Source organism: Pleuronectes platessa, chromosome 19 (genome assembly GCF_947347685.1).
Source record: "Pleuronectes platessa chromosome 19, fPlePla1.1, whole genome shotgun sequence".
Lineage (NCBI taxonomy): Eukaryota > Metazoa > Chordata > Actinopteri > Pleuronectiformes > Pleuronectidae > Pleuronectes > Pleuronectes platessa.
Genome location: NC_070644.1, coordinates 2,827,623 through 2,854,941, shown reverse-complemented (window position 1 = coordinate 2,854,941; position 27,319 = coordinate 2,827,623). Strand labels below are relative to the sequence as shown.

The 27,319-nt window shown below is 41.2% G+C and overlaps 2 protein-coding genes across 2 annotated transcripts; both read left to right on the top strand.

Moving 5' to 3' along the window:
* Nucleotides 1-14,257, top strand: LOC128424587 (metal transporter CNNM3-like). The gene is given in 13 exon segments (XM_053410836.1): nucleotides 1-50; nucleotides 52-82; nucleotides 84-827; nucleotides 920-1,254; nucleotides 2,541-2,717; nucleotides 3,735-3,892; nucleotides 5,480-5,623; nucleotides 5,723-5,881; nucleotides 6,486-6,655; nucleotides 8,014-8,110; nucleotides 8,321-8,451; nucleotides 9,265-9,391; nucleotides 10,583-14,257. Coding segments are annotated over 13 exon segments (2,373 nt in total). The 3' UTR covers nucleotides 10,633-14,257.
* A 7,737-nt stretch (nucleotides 14,258-21,994) lies between these two features.
* Nucleotides 21,995-27,036, top strand: il1b (interleukin 1, beta). The gene is made up of 6 exons (XM_053411223.1): nucleotides 21,995-22,185; nucleotides 23,383-23,434; nucleotides 24,281-24,458; nucleotides 24,892-25,068; nucleotides 25,639-25,763; nucleotides 26,337-27,036. The coding sequence occupies exons 1-6, from the start codon at nucleotides 22,154-22,156 to the stop codon at nucleotides 26,568-26,570; spliced, it is 798 nt and encodes a 265-aa protein (XP_053267198.1). The 5' UTR covers nucleotides 21,995-22,153; the 3' UTR covers nucleotides 26,571-27,036.
* The last annotated feature ends 283 nt before the right edge of the window (nucleotides 27,037-27,319 follow it).

Here is a 27,319-nt window from a genome sequence, read left to right as displayed (position 1 = left end):
ATGGCCGCCCAGCAGCGCAGTTGCAGTCTGTTTGGCCAGCTCTCCCCGCTATCTCCAGGTGGGCGGGGCTACTGCAGGGCTCGGAGTCACATGATCCGCGCAGAGCCAGGCTGACCAATTCCAATATGGTGGCCAGCTTGGCAGGTCTACGGTTCCTGTTGATGGTATTGTTGTTCTGCGGGATCGGGTTCGGCGCCTGCAGCCAGGAAGCTCCGCCGGTCCTGGGGCTGCGACTGGAAGACCCGGCGGGTTCGGTGTGCATGAAGGATCGGCTCATCTCTGCGCCAGAAGGAGCCAATTTCACGCTCCGTCTGTTCGGGTCTGATCTGAATGGAAGCTGGCCGTGGTTGGCGTTCGCAGGGGCAGCTGGCGGAGCTGTCGGGGCGGTCGGGGATGCGCTCGACCCGTGCGGGCAGGAGTCCCAACGCCAGCAGTCCGCGTTCCAGGTGAAATACTTCATCCCGGACGATGTGTACAGCGGGCTGGTGATGGTGGCGGTGCGGCAGAGGAGCATCTCTGCGGGGGCAGCTGGTAGAGATCAGACGTACCACTACCTCTGCGTGCTGAGGGGAGGGAAGTGGGCTTCCGTGGGCCCGGACAGACTGCGGGTCATCACCAAGGATCTGCCCGTAGACTACATCCCGAAGTGGGGTCTGGCGGTGCTGGTGGTGCTGCTGCTGCTGGTGTGCGGGCTGCTGAGGACAGTGAACCTCAGTCTGCTGTGGCTGGACCCCGTGGAGCTTTATGTCCTCCACAGCTGCGGCTCCGAGGAGGAGAAACGGGCCGCCAAGCGCCTGGAGCCAATCAGGAGGAGGGGGAACTTCCTGGTAAGTTTATGTGAGTGAAAACATGAGGAAGAGGAAGAGGAGGGTACCGTTCTGCTTATTGATGCTTCTATCCAATCCCCTCTTCTTCCCAGGCGTGTTCCCTGCTCTTCCTGTGCGTACTGGGACACTCGGCACTGGGTGTGCTCCTGTACCGGGCGTTGGGCTCGATCCTCTCCGCAGTCTTCACCAGTGGCTTCCTCGTCTTCTTCCTGGCCGAGCTGGTCCCTCACATCGTGTGCTCCGGTTATGGCTTCCAGCTGGCACCGGGTCTGACCTGGCTGGCCCAGGTTTGTATGGTGATCACCTGCCCTCTGTCCTGCCCCCTGGGGCTGATCCTGGACCTGGGGCTGAGGAGGGACATCAGCACCTGTGGTATAAGGGAGAGGGCCTTGGAGATGATTCGCACAAGCACCAATGACCCTTACAGGTAAAAGAGGATCACACACTGATTTGTACATGTAGTTTAAAATAGTGAGTATTCTGCCTTTGTAGACCCTATATACACAAATCACAATTTGTCTCACGGTGCTTAAAAAAGGTGACACCCTAGTGTTCCCTTAACCCTGAACAAGAGTTAGTAAAAACTACCAACAAAACCTTATTAACAGGAAATCGAAACCTAGAAACCTCAGAGAGTCCGATGAGATGGATCCCTCTCCCAGGACGGACTGAAGTGCAATAGGAGCGGCGTGTTACAGAGCACATCAACAAAATAACAGTATTTACAACATTGATGAGAAAAAACTTTTTAACATTTATGGAGAGGTGTATCAATGTTTTAATGCAAAAGATAAAAGCCAGACAGAGATGGAGGGAGCAGACAATTTTAATAGATATTACCAATAAGTAGTATATATGAGTAGGCACATTATATATCAAACAATATAGTTCATAATCCAGGATCAGCTGCCACAACGATCCACAGTGGGATCCTGGATCTGCAACGCTAAATCACACGAGCTCCAGGGAAGAAGTCAGTAACATGTATTGATGAGACATTAATGTGATGAAGAGGAAAAGGAGGCAAGGGAAACTCCATGTGCCTTGTGTCCCCCCCGACAATCCAGCCTATAGCAGCATAACTGAGAGCTGGGATCAGGCAGATCTGAACCAGCTCTAAAGTGAAGTAAAGTGCCTTAAACATCTGCACAGTATCACACAGCTGACTGTGATGCACACACTTCACACGTCACAAATATACTGTATAGGTGTGCACATTTACTATTAGTTACTCGTATATCTACCTCATTCATTTATAATCATTATAATTAAACCCTTTCAAGTGCCCCCTTGTTTTACACTTCGGTTGTATTCATTAACAAGAACCTCCACCACAATGACAACCTGTACATTCTTTTCCAAATGATATTATTGTCCACATTGTAATGATCAAATACAATCAAATTTTTTTCTAAACTTTCACTTCTTTTGCACTCATCTAATGTTATCCTTTAGTCTTGGTGATGCAAACTAAATTTTCAGGATTCAGAGCAGTTACCATACATACTTTTTTAACTCTTAAAACAAACATACAGTAAATGTTCCTATATATATATACACTGTGTATATTTATATTGAACCACATTAAAGCTTCTCGACCACAGGGATTTCTATTTCCATTTATATTCTTGTACTGTACGTAGGTTCATAGCTAACAAAAATGTCAGTCTCCTACCTTTTGACAATTGTCCCGTGCCTGTGTCCCTTGTGCAGTGAGTTTGTGAAGGAGGAGTTCAGCCGCGGGACGCTGCGCATTAAGACGGTGGAGGACATTCTGACTCCTCTGAAGGAGTGCTACATGCTGCCCAGCTCGGCAGTCCTGGACTTCTCCACCATGTCTGAGATCATGCAGAGCGGCTACACCAGGGTGCCCATCTATGAGGAGGAGAAGTGGGTACAGCAACAACAACGCGTCAAAACCTTCTTGTCCCTAACAACCGAAACCTGTATTTTGTCAATGAAAACAGACGAGAATTGCAGCATTTACCTCTTAACTCTTTTGAATCCATTGTACATGGCAGTGTTTCCATTTCCCCTGAAACCAATCAATGCTGAAGTAAGTTGATTAATCAACAAATCAGATAGATGAATGATAGAATAGCAACCGGAAACAAGCATTTTTTACACTACTTAACTTGAAAAATTTGAGAAAAATGTCAAACAAATTAGCTCAGTGTCATGTACAAAGTCAAGGTCTGAACACTAGAACGCAACTCTCCTGTCACAGATAGGCAGGTATCAGCATATATATATATATATATATATGTATTGTCCAATATTCTTTTTTATATGACATAATGCATAGAAATATGCTCACGGTAATTTAGAAATGGTGTCACAGTTTGTACAGTAGAGCGCACTCGGACTCCACTATTTACAATACTCTCCACAATATATTATATATAAACACTTGAGTTGTTTTAACCTATATACACATTTGCTAATTTCAACAATATAATACATTATACGGAACAAGTCCTTAACTATGGGAATTTCGTTTTCCAACCGTTTTCTTGCAAATACTCTTTTAACCTACAATACATATGTTTCCAAAGCCATCAATGTTATCTGATATCTAACATTGATCTACATTTAAATGTCCCACCATGACAATAGGCTACAAAGCCTGAAGGACTTGCTGCCATTAGACAGAAAAACATGGAGCAGTGTAATGTCTGAACTTCTCATAATGACGCGCCACAAATACCGAAGCTGTTATTGTTTGATAAAAACTTTTGGGGGGGGGGGCCTCACATTTCTTTTTCCTTGGGACCTGTGATATTTAAAAACAGAGCAAGTACAGCTCCACATTCAGTGAAAACACATGGCATGTAGTTTCATTGGGCCAGTGGACATTTGCGTTGTGTTCTTGCCTTTCCACACATCAGCATGTGTTTGCTCTTCCAGGTCCAACATTGTGGAAATCCTGTATGTGAAAGATCTGGCCCTGGTGGACCCAGACGACTGCACCCCCATGACGACCATCACCAAGTTCTACAATCACCCGCTGCACTTTGTCTTCAATGACACCAAACTGGACGCCATGCTGGAGGAGTTCAAGAAAGGTGGGCTCATGCTCATATCTGCTTTTACAGGAGGAGGGAGGAAGTGCGTTATGAAAAAACACCAGATGCTCAAGCAGGAGCTTCTTCACTGTGTGCTAGGGATATTACTCAGGGGGTTTCTCCAGATGATGAGCATCAACAAAAATATTTCACCGTGAATAATGAAGAGGCAAACTAAAGCTTATGTTGATCAGAAAATAATTTGCCATCACATGATAGATCATGTCAAAATAAAGTCAGGAAATTATGCTGCAAAACCCTTTTGACAACGTCGGCTCTTATCACCAAAAGCTCTCCTGATATCTTTGTCGCTGTTGCATGTTAGAATCATCGTCCTGCTATGTTGTCATATCCACTCACTCTAACATTCTGCTGAGTTTTGACCAGGGTCCGGAGGCTCTCGCTCCAACATTTAAGTTCTCAGGCACATCCCCTCTGGAGAATGTCGGGAGATTCTCCAGAGTTCAGTGCATGTCTTAAAGCCGCTTATGAGGCCCGACGCAGTCATGTTGTAACTTTAGCAACCTTTAACATTGATTTACATATAGTTAACAATACCTGAATGGGGCGGTGGTACAGGCTTTTACATTCATGAAATTCAATACATAGTGATTTAAAGCAAATCCAAAGACCGCCTGATATGAAAAGAGCTGCTGAGGATAGGCAGGCAATTTGTATATATTATGTCAATGTGGCACCAAAATATAAACAATGGCGAATTAGCTATTAGATGTTGCTGTTTGCAATGTAGCCATGGATGTACAGACAGCTTTCAATGGATGAACCTGCAACTGACAAAAAGGTCAAACCTGGTGGTTCTTAGGCAAGTCTAGAAATAAACATGGCACGCTTTCTTATACCGCTGAGCCTGGGACAGCAAGTGGCAGCAGGCATTATGTGTTTTGGTTGTCCATCCCGTTCTTGTGAACACGATATCTCAGAAACATGTTGAGGGAATGGCTTCAAAATTGGTACAATTATTCAGTTAGACTCAAGGATGAGCTGCTTAGAATCTTGTAGTTGGAGGTCAAAGGTCAATGTCCTGGTGATCTCATGTTCGGAATTTCTTTACATCTGGCACAAATGTCCACTTGGACTCAATCTGATTTGAATCTGGAGGTCAAAGGTCATTTTGACCTCACAAAACACATTCAGCCTCGAGAAACACATTTTTTTAAACTGCCCTTGTTGTCGGAGGCAGAAAACCAGAGGGTGGAATTTGTAGTTGATTTCTAGAATGATGCTATCCCCGGGATGGATTTATTCACATTAGAACTAAAATCACATGCAGCATTATGTGTGTCTCCCACAATTCGTGTATTTTTTTATGCAAATTGCTTAAAAATCACATTAAAAAAGCCTCACATCTCATTCTCCAAACCGTCTCCTTTACTCTCCTTCTAATCCAGAGTTACCAGGACTTTCAGTTTTAAATTTTTTAAATTAAAGGTCAGACAAGAGGTTAAGTTGTAAATGTTTTTTTATTATTCAGATGAAGCCTTTAATGAGGACTGATCTCTTTGAAATTAAATGTACTACAGGGAAGGTTTCTGTGATTTGACCACTGACCTTTTCACTTCATACCAGGCAACTCTCACATGGCCATCGTCCAGAAAGTGAACAACGAGGGGGAGGGAGATCCTTTCTACGAGGTGCTGGGATTGGTCACGTTGGAGGACGTCATCGAGGAAATCATCAAGTCAGAGATCCTGGATGAATCTGACGGTTACTGTAAGTTTACATAGACACAGTTGTTGCTTTAGCATCTGATATTTTTGTTTAGACTTTTAACGCCTTTTTAACACCTTTGCCCCCCCCCCTTCCTTCTAGTGGACAGGAAGGTGAAGCGCCCTCTTCCCCAGCTGGAGATTCCTCTTGAGCCTCGTGGCGCTCATGAGGAGTTTTCTCTTTTCAAGCCTCCCGAGGGAGAACCCAAGATCCGCACCTCGCCGCAGCTACTGCTGGCTACACATCGCTTCCTGTCTAGAGGTTTGGGATTTTTATCTGTGAACATTTACTTGCATGGAAAGATTGAGTCGTGTAATGCCTGACCACGAACCTCAGTCACAAACTAACACAGCACATGTAATGATTATGTTTCCGTTATACATTATCAGGGTCTTTTGCTATAGTTTTTTCCCCTCCCTGTTCATAGCCGCTCTTTTCAGTGTCAAATAGTTTGGTTTCATTTTAGTTTAATTCAACTGAATTTGACTTCAACTCATCTTCTGGATTGTGTCATGTCATTATCCGGGTAATTCACCTGAAGGATTCCAACTGTCCCAAAAAATCCCATCAGGATCTTTTCAACACACAACTACAATTCATGAACGAGTTTCAATCCTTTCTCCCAATTTAGAAACTTGTATACATACTGCTTTCAAAATAGTCATTAAACTTTATTAATTGATTCGATATATCTTTTTTGGACCTACCTTTGGCAACATACACAGATCAATACTCTACACCTAACTTGAGGAACCTGAATTTTAAGTGATTTGAGGTCAAGAGAGGGTTTTTCAACAAACCATCACTAGCCAACTGGCAACTTCATTGTAATCTTTGTCTCTGACCTTTGCCCCCCCCCTGGCAGAGGTGGAGCACTTCAGCCCTGGACGCATGACTGAGAAGGTCTTGTTCCACCTGCTCCGTCACCCCAGCGTCAACCAGGAAGTGCACTTTGACCCCAGCGACCGGCTGAGCCCGGGCCACTATCTCTACACCCGCAACCACCCGGTGGACTATTTCATCCTGCTGCTGCAGGTACGAGCGCGTGTTGATTTCTGCCTTTTGCTTTGTGTTAACAGGATCAGCTCACCAAGAAGTATTTCTCTTAGTAACCTTCTCCCAACTTTCCAAGCTATGGCGTTATTCCTGTGCCACATTAGTGAGCGCGCAGTTGGACTCTCGAAGGCACATCACTGCTCTGTGAGCTCACAGCATCTCTGCTCTCTTACCATCTCATGTGCGCTCTCAACCCTACCTGAGCGCTCGCTCGAGCTGGCACAGTGTACTCATAAATTGACACAAATCTAACCAATCAAAGACTGGGAAGAAGCAATTCTGATTGGATGTAAAACAGCCAATCAGGCTGCTTCTACAAGAAGCAAGGGAGGGATTTGGAAAATTACTTATCGAGAAAGTAGGATTCAAAGAACATGAGAGAAAACCACAACAGAAATATGAATAACCTTTATAGAACATTTAACAGTCTCTACTATTTGGTCCACTGGATTATAGAGCTGTTGCATTTTGAAGGCCATATATCCATATTTCTCAAATTACAATTGGCTAACATGTAACCATTTCTACTCAGCCCTCTTCAAATAATAAAAAAGATGTGCTTGCAAGAGCCCCACTGCGCGCTGGGGAATGTCCCATTGTGCGCTCACTAATTTGGCACAAAAATAGCGCCATACCAAGCAACCTGTGGTGGCCTTTAGGTTTTTGTGTAATGCTGCTAACAAACAAACCCAACAAACAAACCCACTAACAGGGCCCTACCATAAACTCTTTGGCAGAGGTAATAAGAATCATGGTAGTTAAACAAGTTGCATAGTTACACCAATAAAAACGCAGCTATAAGAATTGCCTCACAATCCTAAACCACAGAAAGTGGTTTATTAGTCTTCAATATTTGTCAACCATTGTAATTTCTCCTGTGAAGATGAATTTTATTATTATTATAATACTAACTAACTGTGGTTTACTACATTTTCATTATCTCTTTATACAGCAGCCTCCCCTCATGAATTATGGGTGCTCATAAATATATTAAAAGCACATAGATCTGCTTACAACTATGTTTACATTCCGCTTACAAATGCTTGATAAGGAAAAGATCCTGTCCTGTTCCTAAACAGTTGAACCTGCCAACATCAGGTTCATGTGGTCTGGTAAAGTTTTATTTCATATTTTGGATTACACCATCCTTCCCTACATTAACACGAGTCTCTGTATTTATTTTAATAATAAACCTGCAGTAAAACTGACCACACAGGGCTACACTGTGGTAATCGCGTACATGGGAACCTGCTCACAGTTCTCATTTTCTGTATTTAACATTAAGAGGTGCACTGAAATAATAACATAAAAAAATGACTGACCATCTCTTTTTTCAGGGCCGTGTAGAGGTGGAGATCGGAAAAGAGGGGCTGAAGTTTGAAAATGGGGCGTTTACTTACTACGGCGTTGCTGCTCTGACGCTACCATCTTCAGGTGAGGTCAAGAGTTGCAGGAATTTAGATTTTTTAAATCCCACATTTTTTTTGTTGCTTTTGATGCAGTCAAGACTTGTAACACATGATAAATTAAAATCATTATTGAGATGTCGTAATGTTTTTAGAAAAAACAGGTTCTATACAGAAGATCTATACAATGATGTGTTGGCAAAAACTCTGCTGACTGTGTATTTCTGTGATGTAACAGTGCACCAGTCTCCAGCATCAACACAGCGTCAATCTCCCAGGGATCCCTTTGAGTCAGCAGACGCCACCAGCCCGTCCAGTTATTGTCCTGACTACACCGTCCGAGCTCTCACTGACCTGCAGCTCATACGGGTGTGTAACAGTGTGTTTGTGTGTTTTCACACTGAAAGTTGACCCCACTAAAGGCTGATATACAGTACACTGATGTTATTTTTGGTCTGTCTTCATTCGGAAAATTGCGTCATTATTATCAAAATATTTAGTTTAAGAAGGGGGGGGGGGTGTCACTGTGCTATATCATTTGCAACTCTGTTAATACTTTTGACTGATTTTAAATCCTAATGTACAGCTCTGCTTCCACCTGAAGCAGAAAACAAGGATTACGTGATTAAAAAGAGGTTGTTGCCCACTCCAGTTACAGAAAACGTATTAAATGGATAGTTCACCCAAAAATTGAAATTCACTCATTATCTTCTCACCACCTTGCCGATGGGGAATGGGTGAAGTGTCCATAAAACACTCACGGAGTATCAGGGGTAAATTCAATACTTTTGAAACAACTGGGGACCAATTCTTTAACGTAAAACAACTACAGGCTATAAACAGAAAATGCCTCCATACAGCTCCTGTGGTGTCGTCCAAGTGTCCGTAAGCCCCGACATTCAAGGAATCGAAAAAGCGTTATTTACACCATTTTTTTTGCCTAGACGTCCTCTGACATCCTCCTCTGGAGTCGCGTTTTTGCCTTTTTCACAGCAGACATTTAGAATAAAAACATTTTGTAAATGTACTCCATTTGAGTCAAATATCTTGAGTTCTCGCTGATGTCACCACGTGCCCCTTGGGCAAAGCGTAGAGGCGAGGGCTTGTGCGGTGTGTGTGCATGAACGTGAACGTGAACGTGGCCGTGATTTCCCCCAAATTCATTTTCTGAATGTCTTGCAGGTGACACGTCTCCAGTATTTGAACGCTCTGATGGCGTCTCGCGTCGGCCAGAGTCCAGATCCTCCTGAGATTAAGATCCTGCCCAACAGCCAGACCAAGCTGCTCAACGACAGAAACACCACACAAGGTAGCTTTGCTGGAAACGTCGTGTGGCCCCCGGGGTCCACCGGCCAAGCAGATCTCTAAACTAACAGTCACTGCTGATGCTAGAAATCACACTCCTTCACAAACGTCTTTGTAGGATTTCTAGGAATGTACCTTCCTGTTTGCCTTCAGCTGAACTAAAATTATTTTTTTTCTCTCTTTTCTTCCTCCTCCTTGCGTGCCTCCGTGTCTCCTCTGTCCTCTGGCTCGTCCAGAGTTTCCTGTAAACTTTTCATTCTTTGATACCATTGAGAACTACTGTTAGTAGGTTTTTAGCATGAGGTATGAAATGCAGCCTGTCAGTAGCATGACAGCAGACTGTGCATAACACATACACACACATTAAGGACAGACACACTCACACACAGACACACAGACACTCACACACACCCTTCTACCTTCTCAAATCAACGGTCTCAGTGGCTGTTTTTTATTTATTAATTAGATAAAGTGCTTTACTAGATTCATAATTGGCACGTAGATGTGTGTGTGTTTGTTTGTGAGGCTCTTTTCTTTCTTCATCCTCTATCGTTCCTCCCCTCTTCTCACCTCGTACCTGTTGGGTTTGTAAACTCAGACAGACGTGGTCTCTCACACTTTCATTAACTGCATGTCCGATCTGTTTCACTTTCCTCCATAAAAAACCCACAGATATTACTGGGACTTGAAGGTGTTTAACATGTCCTCTGGCGTCCATATAGGGATCTGGTCAGACCACTTGCAACCAGTACAAATGTCCTATATGACAGGACTGGTCAAATGATCACAAGATGAAGCAACAGTCCCTTCAAATTATACCCTTAACTTAACCCTGAAAACGAAACCTCTCTAAAACAACCCCCTCTACTTTTATTTAATAAAAACTAATTGAGTAGAGTTTGAGTTCTGATTAATTTACACAACAAATTAATTTGCTTTGATCATTAATTAAAGGTAAAATATCTTGAACTGCAAATAATTAACAAATCTGGTTTGACTCAAGCTCTCTATGCAACAAATTTATCTTTTCCTCTAACTCTGGCCCTTCTTCGTCTCTCTTGCGCCACCTTCCACATCTCCAGCAAATGTCACTCTGTCTTTTCCTCCTTTTAAATATCTGCCATCACCACAACATGTGTTTGTGATTCCCCCCTCACTCACCCCAAGCTCTCTTGTCATTGGTCGGCTTCCACAGGTGGGAGCGGAGCCCAAGAAAGCTCCACAGAAGAGGAGGCTCATGGGTAGTGCAGTTCTGTCTGCACGCTGTAAAAAGAAAAAAACATTTCTTTGTGTTTTATATATATATATTATATATATCATCTATGGCTGGAACGTAGTTTTTGGACATGACTGGAGTTAGTGATTTTATTTTGTCTTTTATGTTGATCCACTGCTCACACTTCTCATCTCTAGCCCATTACATTATAATTTTTCAATTGCAATTCTTATTTTATGTTGCTTTATACACTTCGAATTACTATTTTACAAACACACACTTTATTTTATTTTGGCTGTGCCTTTCTTACAAGTTTAGTTTTTCACACTAAACTCTGAATTTCCATCTTTTCCTGTCTGGGTGCCAAAGTTACATGTGTATGTGTATGATTTTCGTGTGCGTGTTTGTGGGTGTGTACTCAAGCATCCGTCCGTTTGAGACACTTAAAAACACTCAAGCTATTTGAAAGCCGATTTGCACATTAAAGTTGTGCACTGTCAATCATTTAAGCTATTTTATGGTACATGTGTGTTCTATATCCCCTCGTCACAATTCTGTCAGGCAGAGACTGTGAAGGTTTGAACCGTGAAACAATGGCAGATGGTTTATACTGTAAATATTCAAGGTGTAAACCAAACTAGGGAAAATACAGCCAAAATACGAATCTAAGAGTGGTAATTCATATATAATTGTAATTAGAAGACAAACAAGTTATCAAAAGAAAATGAATCGCCAACTATTTTCATAATCAATTCATCCATCATTTTAATCATTTTAAGTTAAAAGTGCCACTTTCCATGGTACTAGCTTTAGGCTTTAGGAAACTGTGACAGGCAATTTCTCATCATTTGCAATGTTCTTGTACAACTGCATTTGATTAGAAAACATTTAACATTTGAAAACTACTTGTTAAATCAAGAGAAATGTTGAAAAATCTTTTGTAGGGTTTGAATTGTTTTTTACAATTCTTAAATCCTTTCGGTCAGCCTGTTGAGTCCCGTAAACTCCCAGGGTAGAAGATCGCAAAATTACTTATCAAGAAAAAAAACAGATTCCTTGATATTATTAACTGTTACGTACACATGTTTGTACTTGTCAAATGATATCTGCCAATTTTGGATCAGCGCTGGTGTTGACTCCGAAAAGTTACCCAGCCATACCCACTCTAAAATAATTTGGATTAAAAAAATATCATGTCTTTTATCTGTATGCACAAAGTACTTACAAATGTACTTCTCCTTACTTCTAAAATACTCTTTTTACATCCTTGTTAGACTTTATCTTTATGCTGGACCTATGCCCATTGAGGTACCGCTATTTCACTAACCCTGAATCTGTGGTCCATTGAGTCATTTAAACCATAAACTGTATGATTTAAACCCAGGAACTAGTCCGAATCCATTTCTTACATATTTGAGTTTGTTAACATTCCAATAAATTTTCACAACTGTCTATGTCTGTGATTCTGTGTGAGTGCGATATTCTGCAAAATTTCACTAGTACATGTCAGCAAGCAAGCATCCAGTACTGCATTTTAAGCTTTCGTCATCCAAGTCATTGTTGCATGTACACATGTGGACTATGTAAGAATTGGCTTCTCAATAACATTTCCTGTGTTTGTATATTAATGTAATATTGATGAGGAGGAACTTAATGAGGCATTTGGAGCCATTTAAATAAACCAGTACTTTATTAAAAATTGTTTTGGGGTTTTCCAAATGTATTTTAAAGAAATACTCACAAGCCATGACTGTTGTGAAAGTTCCGGGTCACTGTAAACATTCACTCAGTTCATACAGGATGAGGAACGGCTCCTTTGACGGCACTGCATAAAAATTAACAAAAATACACCAAAGGTTTAACATGTGGGGTATGTTGGGAAAAAAACTACTTGGTCTTGTCAGGCTCAAAGGCAGTAATCAATAAATGTGAAGAATAAAGCGTGCACTTCCAGATAATGTTTCCTGGAAGGAATTATTTGGATTAAATAGCACTAATTCAATTGTCAATTAGTTAATGGTTTAATTTGATCAAGCAAAAATTAGCTGGTTCCAGTTTCTCACATGTAAGAATTTGCAGCCTAAAATTATAGTACAGTCCAAAACAAAACAGACATTTGAAAATTATTCCAAAAGTGACAGAGATAGTTTAGCAAGAATGTAGACTCAGATATTATGCCGTCTCCACTCAAGTTTTATCAGTGTTTATCCAAAGTTAGCTGACATAGCCTTTGTTGTAGCATTGATGTCTTTAGCCAAAGATATTACGAGGCTTCAACAGTCGTGACTCACGTGAGTCCGTCCGGTGTTATGATGGAGTGTCTTCTTAACATGAACCAGTGACTTACGTCCCAGTTTCTGCTGAAGCGCTGAGCCACAACTTTATGTAAGCCCCAACCACAACTGTGCAACACAAGGAAGTATTATGAACTCATACATTTAGCCCTTTTCTAGACAAAGTGCTTGTCAAGGCCACACAAGCAAGGGAATCAACCTGAGACTAAAGCAGAAGTGCAAAAAAAGGACGAATATATAGTTAAATATTCAAGAGGTTCAATCGATGATAAATATTTTTATACAATTCCCGAAACACCTTTCAATGCAAAACAACCAAATACAAATTCATATTATTTACATTTGCCACCAATGTTGAGCTGATGCTTCAAAGCTTTTAACATTAGCTGCCTTTTGCAACCTGATTCCTTCTCTGAAGATCCCCACCTCTAATAGCATAGTCCCCCAATCCAAACTGACTTAAAAAGTCCAAATGGTGGCCACAAAATGATCCTTTAGCAACATGGAGGATGCTGAATCAAATGTTAATAGAGAATGTAGGGAAACACACTCCTCGAGCTTACGTTGAACAAACTCACACTGTGATATTTTGTAGTGAAGCAACTATTTGGACGTATCCCTGCACCATGGCTCAGCGTGGCGAAACAGGGAGTTTAACACTCAAACAGATTTATTATGGAGCATGAACCATTTAATTTGAAGCCACATTTTCCCTCGGCTAAATTCAAGTGTATTTTTTGGCCATTAGAGTGCAGTGGTGGCACATTCTCACAGTGAGTGTCGAGTATGACGTGTGAGTATTTGTATTAAAATGACCTTGGGTTGTTTGAGTCGGCTCTGCACCAGCTGTTACATTACCACCTTTTGATTCCATGTGTTATAGATTTTTTTTCAGTGTTACCACATTTTGTCACAATTTTATTTGAATGATTCTGAGTAAATATTTTTCAGCTGTTTGCTTATATTGTTTTGTTGTAATAAGCTCATTTGTATGGTATCAAAAGACTGAATGTCGAAAAGATAATCATTACTTTGTGCTTATTATACTGATGAAGACAGAGGTTTTTTTGGGGGGGTGATGATGTGGCGAGCTGTGTGTTAATATATATATATGACTGCTTGGATAGAATATAATTTGAGGTTGCAGTTTATAGGTTAGCAAATCTCAGTTTTTCAGGTACAATGATGAGTTATGAGAACTAAACAGTTAAATCGATTGATCTTTATGTTCAGGTCACATTTGTAGAGAAATTTAACTTTGGTTTTGGGAATGTTGCCAGTTTTGGGTGCATTATGACTCCAATGCATTTAACACTTTAACAAGTTTCTTAGGAAATAAAGTCAATCTTGTTCTAAATAAGTCTGGTGTTGTGTTTGTCTTTTTTGTATTGCATTTACAAACACACGGATAAAAAGATGGGATTTTTATATTTATATTTATAAATTGGAACAACATGATTTAATCAGGTGAAACGCTGTTCAAGTGCCTCCAAGTGTACTTCAAGTGTAACTTCACATGCATATCCCATTTTCCCAGGGTGAGGTGCAGCAGCGCACTGTGACCATACATAGTGCTGTTCACTGTATAACACAAAACAAGATGTCACCCGTGGTGGAGGTAAGGATACTCCAGATCACTGTTATCAATTTAGCAATATGTGACCAAATTGTAGTCTGACTGATCTAAACATGAATACTACTGAGGCACTCTCAAGCTATGTTGCATGATGGTTGCTGGCACTGAAAGATGACTATGTGAATGGAAGGATTAAAATCCACAATTTTCTCCTCACCAATGATGAAGACTCGCTAATAAGCTGATTTAGATTGTCTAGAACTGTGCTCTTGCATATTTGTGCCGAATTGAGTCCGTCATTAGACAGGCTGGCCCGAAGTATACGGCATCATCCCAGCACAAACAAAGGTAATCTACTACTGTGTATCGAGTTGTAAAACTATCAATAGGACTTAGACCAATTGATGAATAGTAGTTAGAGGGCAGCGTGCTTTAACGATCAGTCTGCAGACCCAGTTGAATCTTCTTTTACGTCCTTGGATAAACTACAGCAGCTGGTGTCAATTGGGTCAAACCACCAGAAACTTGCCCACAGATAATTTTTGATAATAATTTTCTTTCAACATGGCAACAATATTAATAGTGTACCTTCCTGTTTATGCCTTTCTTCTTTTTCTTTGTCTGGTTTATTGGTGGTAGGCAAACCAATATCAATGTGCACTAGCACCATCTACTTATACAAATTCATTCTACCACTTTGATATAAGCATTTGGGACACCCTCTCAGATTGGCATTGTTGTCACATGCCTTTGATTTTGGCACTGTTATATGATCTAGGACCCCTGTAATGGGAATTTCTGTATCTGGATATGTTTAATGAAAGAACAGACATGGAGTAGAGGAATATATTGACACGTGTTTCTGTGGATAAACTTGAACCTTAAGGGGGTTTGCTCACAGAATTTAGATGTGTATTGCGCCCTGGGAGCCTTCAGTGTCACAAAACAAAAGGTTCACTGCAGGGGTCCCTGAAGTGTCTGAAGCAGGAGGCTGCAGGGCCTAAAGGCCGAATTATAGTCGGGTTGCACGCATGCACGCAAGACACGCAACACGCCCCTTTCGTGCCCTCTGCGGGCTTGCGTGCGTCCGCCAATTTTTCTAACTACACGACAAAGCGACGCGAGCCTCACGCAGCCCGCAAGGCTTGTGATTGGTCTGCTTACTACATCCCGTCCGGAGTCTAGTTTCCGGTTTCATGCCCCACAATACGCGGAAATCACGGAAGATTTAGAAGAACGAATATGGACCAAATAGAAGAGCACTTGGCAGAAGAGATCCGAAAGTATGACCACTTGTATAACCCGTCACTGACTGGCCGATTTGTCCGCCAGAAATGGGCTATGAGGAGCCGTAGTGGCGATCTAAATAAACAGTCAACGAAGAAGAAGACGTCTCTTCTTTGTGTGTTTTGTCTTCGACAAACAACGTTACTCCGCCCAGTGTTCTGGCGGTGAATTGCGTTGCAACACGTGCAACACGTTAGAGAAGCATAAACCAAAACGAGTCCGTCGATGCAACTGCGTGGCCTTCCACGGTTGCAGTCGCAGGAGTATAATTCGGCCCGGCGTTTTCAGAGACACGCAAGTACACGCAAGCGCAAGAGCCCTTTCCACGCTTGCGTACCCCTTCTTGCGTCCTCTCCTCAGCGCCCAATTTTTTTAACTCTATGACAAAGCTACGCAAGCTCACGCAGCCCGCAAGGCTGTGATTGGTCTGCTAACTACATCCTTTCCGGAGTCTCATTTCCGGTGTCATGCCCCATAATACCGGCAGAAACCAAGGACGATTTTGGGACAGAGAATGTCTACCAGCCCTAAGCAGACAGTAAGCAATTGAGGAACTTCTCGAAGGACTCGTTGTCATTCATGCTTCTCCAAGCGTTGCGCGTGTTATAAAAGCAATTCACCGCCAGAACACTAGGCGGAGTAATGTTTTTTGTGGAAGGCGGCCTTAAGCCTGAATTATAGTCCTGCGACTGCAACCGCGGAAGGCCACGCAGCTGCATCGACGGACTCGTTTTGGTTTATACTTCTCTGACCACGCTGGCCGGGGACCTCAACAATGGCCCGCTGGCCAATGACGTTTCTGCCCCGTCACCTCCTCTTCACCAGGTTGAATCCCACCTCATCAATAGAGATGTACTGGTACAACACATGAGCTGTGTCATGCTCCTGGATCAGCATGAGAATGCAAGTTACAGTATGGACACAGAGAGGTCAACACAGTGGGCTACAGTGAGACACTGTAGAAAAGGAACAATATTGGATTACAGGTACAATACATGCATGTGTCAGTGCTGAATGTTGGTACTTACAAGCACAAACTCTCGCCGTAACTCCTTGATGCTGTCTGTGTTCCGTTCAAATGGGACCCTGATCACTTGTTTCATCAGCATGGCATTCCTATGAAGAATACAGTCCAATGTAGAGAGGCTGACGGTCTGGACGTTTCTAAATGTAGCATGGTCAGCCAGGATCCTAGTTTTTATTTGTCCGAGTGTGAGAGAGTTGTTCTCACGAACTATATCTACAATTTCAGTCTCCTGTTCGGCTGTGAATTGCGGTGAAATTTCTCAACAGACCTGAATGTTTAGAGATTTGAGTATTTGTGTGTTGTAGGTTGATGCTTTGAGATTTTACTTGAGAAGTGTGTGCAACAACTGAACATTGTGTGTAGTGTTTTGACAACAAGGTGATGTGTAATTGACATCAGAGTGTAAAGAAGGAAAGTCAGAGTCTAATGCAGATGAGGGAGTGTGAAGTAGTGCCAAATTGGGTCGAGCGATTGGTACATGAAGTGAAGGTTGTGCAAATTGTGCCAAATTTTCGCTTTTTGTGTGTTAACAACTGAGAAAAACTGTAACAGCCAGGTTGCTCAGCTATGATATAGTATTTAGAGATAGAATGTTCTTAACTATGAAACTCTTCGCTACATCAGTAGGGTGAGCCACATGATTGTGCAGCAGGTTTTTGACTAAAAAAATAAAGCTTTTCCCCTAGATTTAGATTTAAAAAATAAACAGCGTCTAAATGCGGAAGTGAAGTGTTTGGTGACGGTTTCATCATCGAAGGATGCAGCAGAGTGTGATAACTAAGTGGGTTTTAAGTCTCTGTGTGATACAAAAGATGGTTTACCTGCTCCTGAATGCTCTCATCGTAGTTCGGCAGGAAGAACAACAACAAATTCCTGATCATCAAGGTCAGAACAAAATGAGAACTTATGTTCGACTTTCCTGATGAACTGACAAAGCCTGGAGAATGCATGGTATGAAGCCATGATGACAACTGAGACCCAAGCTCATTCACAAGATTCAACTCATTGTGTGCAATTAAGAGATAGTTCAATTGAGAGAGTTCCACAGTTTGAGTGTCTCCCCAAGAAAGGGTTTGAAGGGCTCGTCCCATGGGGGATCACTGTGAAGAACACATGCACAGATGAGTTTGCTCTGGAGTTGGAAGATTAGCATCTTTGGACTTTCTCCCATTGTCTAGGACTTCAGGAATGGGACTCTGCATCTACATGATGGCTTTGAAACAAGATGTTCATCAGCCGAAGGAGGTGTTTGTCACATAATCAGGACGAATTGTGGCACATACACAGTGAACATTTTGACAATATGATGCATATCGTTTCAACAAATTAAATGATCTACTGTCCAGACAAGGACACTCAGATTCCTGATGGGCGGGAATTAATGGTCATGGCTTCTTTTGAATAATTGCAAAATATGTTATTGAAGTTTGATTCGGATTTTCAATTGTGTACTAGTGTGGTTGAGCTGTTGTATTGTCTATTGTGTTAAGACTATGGTTACTTCCTTAATCAAGTCTATGATTGGACAATATGTTCAACTTCCTGAAACAATATATCCTGAACTCCTCCCCTTTCTAGATGATAAGATGGTATAAAGATGTTGAGCCTGTTAGGCTCAAAAGGGGGATTGGAATGGGAATTTCTGTATCTGGGTATGTTTAATGAAAGAACAGACATGTGGAGTAGAGGAATGTATTGACAAATGTGTTTCTGTGGATAAACTTGCAGCTTAAGGGGGTCAGTGTCACAAAACAAATGGTTCACTGCAGGGGTCCCTCAAGTGTCTGCAGCAGGAGGCTGAGGGGGCCTTAAGGCCGGCACATGCTTCGGCGTTTTCAGAGACACGCAAGCGCAAGAGCCCATTGCGTGCATGCGTATCCAGATGTTTCTTCATTTTGATCAACACCTTCAAAGATAAAAACTAAATACGAACATGGCCTTCCTGGCCCGGGGTTTCTTTACAGGGACCATAGTCACTAACACTGTGAGGAGCCTATTCAACTATTCCCACCAGCCGGATTCAGCAGCTACAGCTAATAGATATAGGAACCTGCCTCACACCTGTGATGGCAATCTGAATACAGTGTGTGTACAGTGGGAGGATGGTCTGGTCCTGGAACTATCTTGCAGTGACTGGCATGAACCCCGTTGTCCTTTCAGTGACCTCTACCGCTGTGTGTGTTGTTATCAGGATCTGGTGCGGTCCTGTCCATCGCTATGTCACCAAATTTTCCGCCTAAGGTCTTTCACTACCACCCAGTTACCGGGCATGGAGTGGTCTGGTCGCCGGGGTAGGGAATGCGTCTTTAACTACTTGTGGATGACAGATAAAACAGGAGAGGGTTGTACAATAACACAACATTTCATACTCACAGACAGTGGTTGAGGGCAATAACCTTTTAACAGGTCCAATGCCCTTACTTGCTGGACGTCCGAACAGAATCTTTTAGTCTGACCTTCATTCTCATTTGCATGAGAACGAGAGTGTTACGATCTTATTTAAGCAGACCCAAAAAAGAGCAGAACAAGAACACGGAGGATAGATGGCAGTAAAAGGTTTATTGTAAGAGCTGGAGCTGGGGTGGTGGTGGCAGGCAGTGGGGATCCAAAAAAGTCCAGGGATGGTAAGGCCGGAGCAGATGAGTGGAACGTGGAACCCAGTGGAAGGTGCGCAGCTGAAACTGAGGCAAAAAGGGAGCAACGGGTTACAGGTATCATTAACAAGAAAATCGTAGTCGCTGGGAAACAGATATTTTGGCAGACAAGGTCGCTCATCAGGGCCCACTCACGACCCATCTGTGTTTGTGCAGCCAGTGTATGTGCAGTCACATTTCCTCCAAAGCCACAGCGCTGTGGCTTTAGGTTGAAGTTCCTGTAAGTCAGCCGTGGGCGCGGTGGAGTGTATGTGTGTGTGGGGGGGGGGGGGCTCGACCTCTAAAAGGATGTTGGCAGGTAGTTGTACTACATCCGCTCTGGCATTACAACTGGGTCATTATTAGAAGTGTGAGCATACATTTACATACTGCAACTTGTTTGGGGAGGAGGACAGCATCTGAGTGGAACAAATAGGAAACTTAGTTATATAAACATCCTCAAAATAATGTAATATTTAATAGCAGTTTCCTCTTATATTTACTTGGTCACTGGTAATTTCTAAATTTTTCTCATTTATATATTTTCTTTTTTGCTTAATACACTTTCAAATATCCTGCCTGACCAACATATATCCTTATGCCTTAGAGAAATTGTCTACGTCTTGCCTCACACAATCCACATAGTATATCATTCCGTGGTTGTTTTCTTAGCAAACTCTAAACTCCTACCTTCGAATTTCTTCTAAACCTTGTTTAAAAAATGTATGGGGGGTTTCAGTGTTGGAATTTATGTTCAGATGACATAATAAACACCCACCCAAAAAAACAATTGTAGTGTCCATCATAGAAGGTGGTTTCCGCACTGTTTCCGTTACACCCCCTCTGAGGTAAATGGTGAACTGACATCTCTCCGTATGAAGCACTTCCTGCCCCAGATCTGACACAGTCAGCTTTCGGCTTCCCCCCCCCCCCAAGCTAAGGGTTTAGCTTGGGGACAGACCCTGGAACGCTTTTAAAGGTGATCAAACCAAACATAAGCATACTTATGTAAGATACTCTCTGCCCTCCTGTCAGTGATTGGAAACTTGAGGTGGGGAATTTTTTGTTTTTTTGCACCGTAAATGTGGCTTCTCTAGGAACTAGTGGGGATAGTTAAGAGAGCACATTTCCCCTGCTTTAGCTTCACTACACTGACTTTCAGTAGTAATTTTAAATTCTCCTCCTCACCTACAAGGCCCTTAATAATAAGGCAATAATAAGCTCATGGCACCATGTCACTACACTAGAGCTCTCCACTCCCAGAATTCAGGCTTACTTGTCGTCCATAAAGTCTCCAAAAGTATAGTAGGAGCAGAGTCATCAAGCTCCTCTCCTGTGGAATCATCTCCCAGTTCCAGTTCAGGAGGCAGACACCATCTGTGTTTAAGAGTCGGCTTAAAACCTTCATTTTTGATAAAGCTTATAACTGAAGCTGCTTCAGGCCTGTTCCTCGGAAGCTCTTAGCAATGCTGCTATAGGCCTAGATTGTTGGGGGACACATTACACAAGGAGCTTCTCTTTCCTCTTCCTCTCATCAATACATGCTACGGTTTTGATTCCTTCACTTCTTTGTGAATTCAGATCCAGGATTGGTTTTTATTTGTTCATTCGTTGACGTTTTTTATCATGTTTATTACCGTTATTTATATTTATAAAAATGTGAAGGTTTTAAGTGAAAATTTTACTTTTTGCAAATGAACAATTTGAAATTAAAAGTTATTTTACTGATCGAAAACGTCACTTTTGATGAGTGAAAGCCACCACTGCAGTTTAATAAAAATGAAACGCCTACCGTGTACAAATGCCACCAAATTTGACATGGCCCTTTTTTGGCTCAATATCAATAAATATCAATATCAATATAATATATATATATATATAATAATATATAATATAATAATATCAATAGGATGAATGAATCTCAAGAAATGTGAGCAAGTCAGACAGACAGACAGACATGAAGAGATTTCTTGAATTATAAGACAGTAGATTCAGACGAAAAGATTCCTGCATAAAAAGCAACATGAGAGGCGAGGGTTAGGCTGGATTGTTCAAATTTACCATGAGATAATGCAACACGTTCCACTAAGTCCATTTTGAGTAACAGCTTAATGCATTTTAGAGCTTATCAGCCACCAAACACTGTTATAGTTTGTAATGCTCACATACACAGTTTTACTCTGGAAAGTTATCACAGTGGATCCAATTTCTGGAGCTCTGCAGCCAGCAAATCCCACCTTTCATTCATGTTCTCCTTTTACTCTCTCATTTCTCCTTCTGACACTTCACTCATTGAGGATAAAGTGCGATAACATAGGGAGCCTGTTGTAATAAACAAACATGGAGGATAAGCTAAAATCCCAAAATGCTAAATCGTTATCAATATCTGTATATGTTCTTACAACCTTTGTACAGCCACAATGTCCTAATCTGTGAACCAGTGTCAGGTTTTGTGTAATTTTCACAACCTGAATCAATGATGTGTGACTTTTGTGGTTTTACACTTGTATATGTCGAGGTTGCTGATGTCATCCAGAGAAAAAGTTACTCATGTGGTAAGCGGCAGCAACAAGGAAGCTGAAAGGCTGCTGCTGCTGTTGAAAGGAGAAGTGTTTAGACTGAGGTGCTCAGTCAACCTTTTGTGCAATCAGCGTCTGGATGCGACAGACAAATCACTGACAGAGCGAGAATCACAGCGCTCACTATCACTCAGCAGATTACATCAGGACAGTGATGGACTTTGATTTGTCTCAAGCTCTTCCGAGGTAAGTTTGAGAAATTCTACAATCCCTGTTCATATTTTGGGGAAATATCCAGACTGAAGGTAAAAAACTAAGAATGAGGGAACTTAGATCATACTGGATGTGTTAAGGGAGCATACAGTGTACCAATTGTGTTGAAGTGACATATTTTATCGGTGGCTTCTTAACCAGCAGAGAATTTGAATGCTCAAGTTCCTGCAACATATCATCTTTCAGCATTAGAACCTGAGTTAGTGCCTCCAAAAAGGGAACAGCTTCCATCCTGTCATAGGATGTGTTTCACTTCTTATTATAACATCTTTTACCTAAAACCAGATAACTATAAGAGTTAGAATATGTGGTGGATTAGCCAAAATCAGCTATGGAAGTTTGATCAGTGTATATTTCACTTCTACTAAAGCAAACCAGGCTGTTGAAAATGTTCCTATTTCATGGTTGACCTATTTGTGAACTCTACACTCTGTTCTTAGTCAAATTGAAATTATTATTATTATTATTTGAGCTTGATTAAATATCCTATAGTGACGCATCTTTAAAACCTGGACAAACGCTCAAGAGAAAGTCCACTGTGGGAAAAGTTGCCCACCTCAAAATGGGAATTGCCCCCCAACCTGAGCAGTCTTGATCCAGACTGCTTATACACCAACACACATCATAAAAAATGTACACCGCCCAAAGGATTCTGTTTAATCCACTGTTATCATCCTGCTCTCCAAACAAAATCTTGTTTTTATAACAGTGTATTAAAATTACCAGTAAATGCACCTTTTACTGGTTACGTTCTACATTTTATGGAGCTCAATGTGTATATTACTATATAATAGTTTATCATGCTTCCAATTAACATACATGACTTCTTGCATTTTTTTTTAAAAACACAATAGAATTAAAAAAAAGAGCCTTAAATAGTCACTTTAAGTTAGTTGTTAGTCGATAGTTGTCGGGTTTTCACCAAACGTGTGCTTATTGCGTGAATGCATTTATGCTGAATCCTGACTGCTAAAGACAGTAAAATGTTCATGGATGGCCAGCGGGCCACCGGTGTGGGTAGAATTTCTCTCGGTGCAGCTGATGGTCAGTCTGACGGTGACAGAGTGTGTTTGTGCAGGAGAGAAAGGGAGAGTGAGGCTTCTGTTTTCTGTGCTATTTGGCCACGACCTTTAAAATAACCTGCAGATCCCATGATTTTGTGCATTTCAGCCCACTTGAATCGGACGTGAGAGAATTTGATTCTGGTTGCTTTGACATGAAGGTAAGTTCCTTTACTATTTGTGGAGCTGTTATAAAAAAGGGAAGTAAAAAAAACAACATGAAACTATGTCCTACTTTGGCAAAGGAGACTACTTTTGTTGTCGCTTAACAAAGTAAGTATTATTAAGCCGTTGTTCCAAAAGGTCTGCTCATCATGAGCAATACTACACTTGTCTAACACAATGAGGTCAAATGAGCTGAACAGTGGAGTTTTTTTGAATATTTACACAGAGGAGGAGATGTATCAGGTTCAGGATATTGTACACAATAAGTATTTTCTTTCCTTTTTTCGTGGCATCATCGGGTTTTTAATAGACTCAGATCAGTAGAAGCACCTGCAGGTGGACATTGTTATGTTACATCCCAGTATATCTTCCTCTTCTTGCGTCACCCATTCTAACAGCACATCCATGAATGGCTAGAAGTGCTGTCACTCTCTATGTTACATGTAGGTGTTCACATCCTATGGGATAGTTAAGCCTAAAGTATGCATAACTAAATCCCATTGTGTCCTTATGCCTTGTTACTGGTGAAATACACAAAAGAGCTGAAGATGGTGAGAGTTGAAATTGGTGCCTCTCTGTCTGGATCATCTGAGTTAGATATGAAAGTCCCTCTAAGTAGACACTACATTGTACTGTTGGTTTGCCCTTTATCTACAACCTGACCTTGAGTACTGCTTAGAGAGAGAAGGGAGAATCTGTGGAATTGATACAGGTACTATTCTCCTGTACAGATATGATGTAATATACAATATACATAATATATAGTGGCATATACAGTACTGTGTGAAAATGTTCAAAAACTCCTCAACGGACATGATGTGTGTTTGTTCTCAATTGTACAGGATGTTCAAGGGCAGATCATTACACTTGAAGAGGGACTGTCCCTGAAGATTTCAAAGAAACAACCCTCCATGAAGGCTGCAGCTACCCTTGTGCTGGCTGCAAACAGGATGGAGAAGTCTCTTAAAGGCCAAAGTAGCAGCGAGTGCTGCAGAATGATCATGGACAGTGTGATAGAGAGTGAGTAACATCAGGACACATGTTGATATCTCACATCATTACATGCCCCCTCAAATGTGATAAAGTGGATGAAGAGCCATGCATCAGCTTTTAAAATCTGATAGTCACCACCACTAATGTACAGAAACAGCAGTGTTTAAGTATTTAATCTATATATAACAATATAATTTATTTTGTAAACAACTCTCTTGTATATAATTCCCTATAATGTATCTATTTTTTAAATGTAAAAGTTCTCATTTTGTATTAGCATGGGGAAAGTATATTTCAGTAACACCCTTCCTTTTTTATCCAGGACAATGAGAGTTTCAGAAGCCTATGAAACAGCGGCTGGACTATTTGCAATATAATGACTTTCAACTCTCCATCAGACTTACACTGAGCAACTTCTTTTCATTGAAAGCTGCGTACGTTTCATTCCTCCACTTCACAGCAACAATTGTCAAGAAGGTTGAGATAAACTCCAGCGGAGAGAGGAGGCTACTCTTCCATCGTCTCAGGAGTGTGGAGTGCAATCTGACTGACAACGAAAATAAAGATATCGTCTGCACAGCCCACGACTTCAAACTGACGGCCCTCACCCTGAATGCAGCAAACTTCAATCACAAAGGTACAAGTAGATTACTGTAGATTTCAAGAGGGAATTTACATTTTTACCACATTTATATAACAGCTACAGTTACTTATCACATTAAGATTTTACGTGAATTAAAAACATACAAGATTATACAATCTAAGATTAAATCAGAGGCCTTAAACCTCTTTGGCTTGTGACCTCTTAGAGAAAAAGCGTCTTTGTACTCACGCTCATTTCTATGTCAGTCATTTTCAGCCCAAAGGGATGTCTCTTATCCAGTATTTCACAAAATGTATCATCTTGCAACCCCCTCAGATTGATCTGGTGACTCTTTGGAGGGGCCTGACCCTAATGCTAGATTGGACTTAACTGAATGTCTGTAAAGTAGTTGAAGCCATCTCCAACTCAAGCAGCTATCATGATATGACACTGATAATATTTCCTTGTTGTTGTTTTTTTTAAATGAACACATTTTATTGCTTTTTTAACCTTTATCAAGGATTTGAATGCTTTGTTTCTTGCCAAGTAGGACTAAAGATATTGCAAAATTATACAACTGCAATGTCTTTAATCAACATCTCTTTTTTCCTGTTTTTCTATTAGTGACATTTAAAATTGGGACATATGGCTCTCCTGGTGTTGGTCAGACTGTTGTGATGTCAATCATCAATCACAACTTGTACATTTCCTGCACAATGAACGGTGACAAAGCTGAGCTGAAATTGGAGGTGAGACACACACACACACACCCTAAGGAAGGAACAAGTTTCCATAACATGGTGATGCAAAGAGATTCAGGTCCCCGTAACACATGGGATTTCAAACACACAGGCCATTCTGTTTCAAAATGAGAAATTTCACTCGAGATACCATAAATACATTTGACCAACTTACCAATAGTAAATATTTTGACTGTAGTTCAACATTTATATCATTTCAATATTCAGCTTTTATTGAATATACTGGGTTTCTTTTTTTATAATCCTTGACTTTTGAATCTTACAATTTAGCATTAGTAATGTCATTAGTATAATATCATAAACAAGATTAGATGTCCAAATTTACTATTTTAATTTTAGATCTCATCATTGAATTTTTCCCATTTTCAACACTCTAAACTTTATTTAGATTTTGTAAGTTAAGTTAAATTATTTACTCCTTATTTGGATGCACCTTTCCAAAATCAAGTCTGTAACTTTCGATTTTGACTTCCTAATGAAAATCTTTACTTTTAACTTATGAGCACTTTTTTATTACATTGCTTTTCCTCTTACTTCTATCTGCTTTTTTTCTTGTTGCAGAAATGCAGTGCAGAGGATTTAAGGGTCATCTGCAACGATGGAAACCAGGACCGTTTCCTCTTCTACAGCAGGGAGTCAGAAATAAATGTTAAGACATTTGAGTCTGTTCTGTGCCGCGGCTGGTTCATCAGCACCTCCTATGAGCAGGAGGAGAAGCCTCTGGAGATGTGTAAAGTGGACACTGCCTGCCGTGTCACCATGTTCAACCTCACCCAAAGACACGTATTGAACTAGAGCTGTGTGCAGTGTGAATGTAACCGGAATTATGCTTAGGGCGCTTTTTTAACAAACCTTTTCTATCCCTGACCACTAGATGGAGCAATCGCCCGCCTTTTGATTATGTTCTACGAGGCAGAGGTAGCTAATTTAACCAGTATTACCCACAATTATATTTTTGTGTCACTGGCAAACTACTGTCTAAAAGTTTATCTTCTTTTCTGGAGAATGTTGTAATAGGATATTCCTCATAATTACTAATATGCGTTATTCTGGTTCTACGATAAATGTGGATTTTAAAGTATTCATTCCACCTTGTGTGTGTTTTTAAAAGGATATAATAAAATGTTTATATAATTTATGTTGTTTAGCAAACTAGAAGTAGAGTGCATTCCTCCGCCAAGGCCTAACCGACCCCTTATGAAACTTTATTTCAATTTACTCATTTGTATCTGCATTAAATTGAGCACATTCATAAATATCAGTAACCTAGTTATGTCTTTTTCATGAAGATACATGAATTATCCTCTGAGAAACAATGAAAAAGGCCTTCTTTTTGGGCGGCTGTGGCTGAGTGGTCGTCCTCCAACCTGAAGGTCGGCAGTTCGATCCCCAGTCTGACCCATCTGCATGCCGAAGTGTCCTTGGGAAAGATGCTGAACCCCGAATGGCCCCCCATAGAATAACTAAGTGCCGCGAATAGATGCACCGTATGAATGTGTGTGTGTGAATAGGTGAATGTAGAACTGTACTGTAAAGTGCTTTGA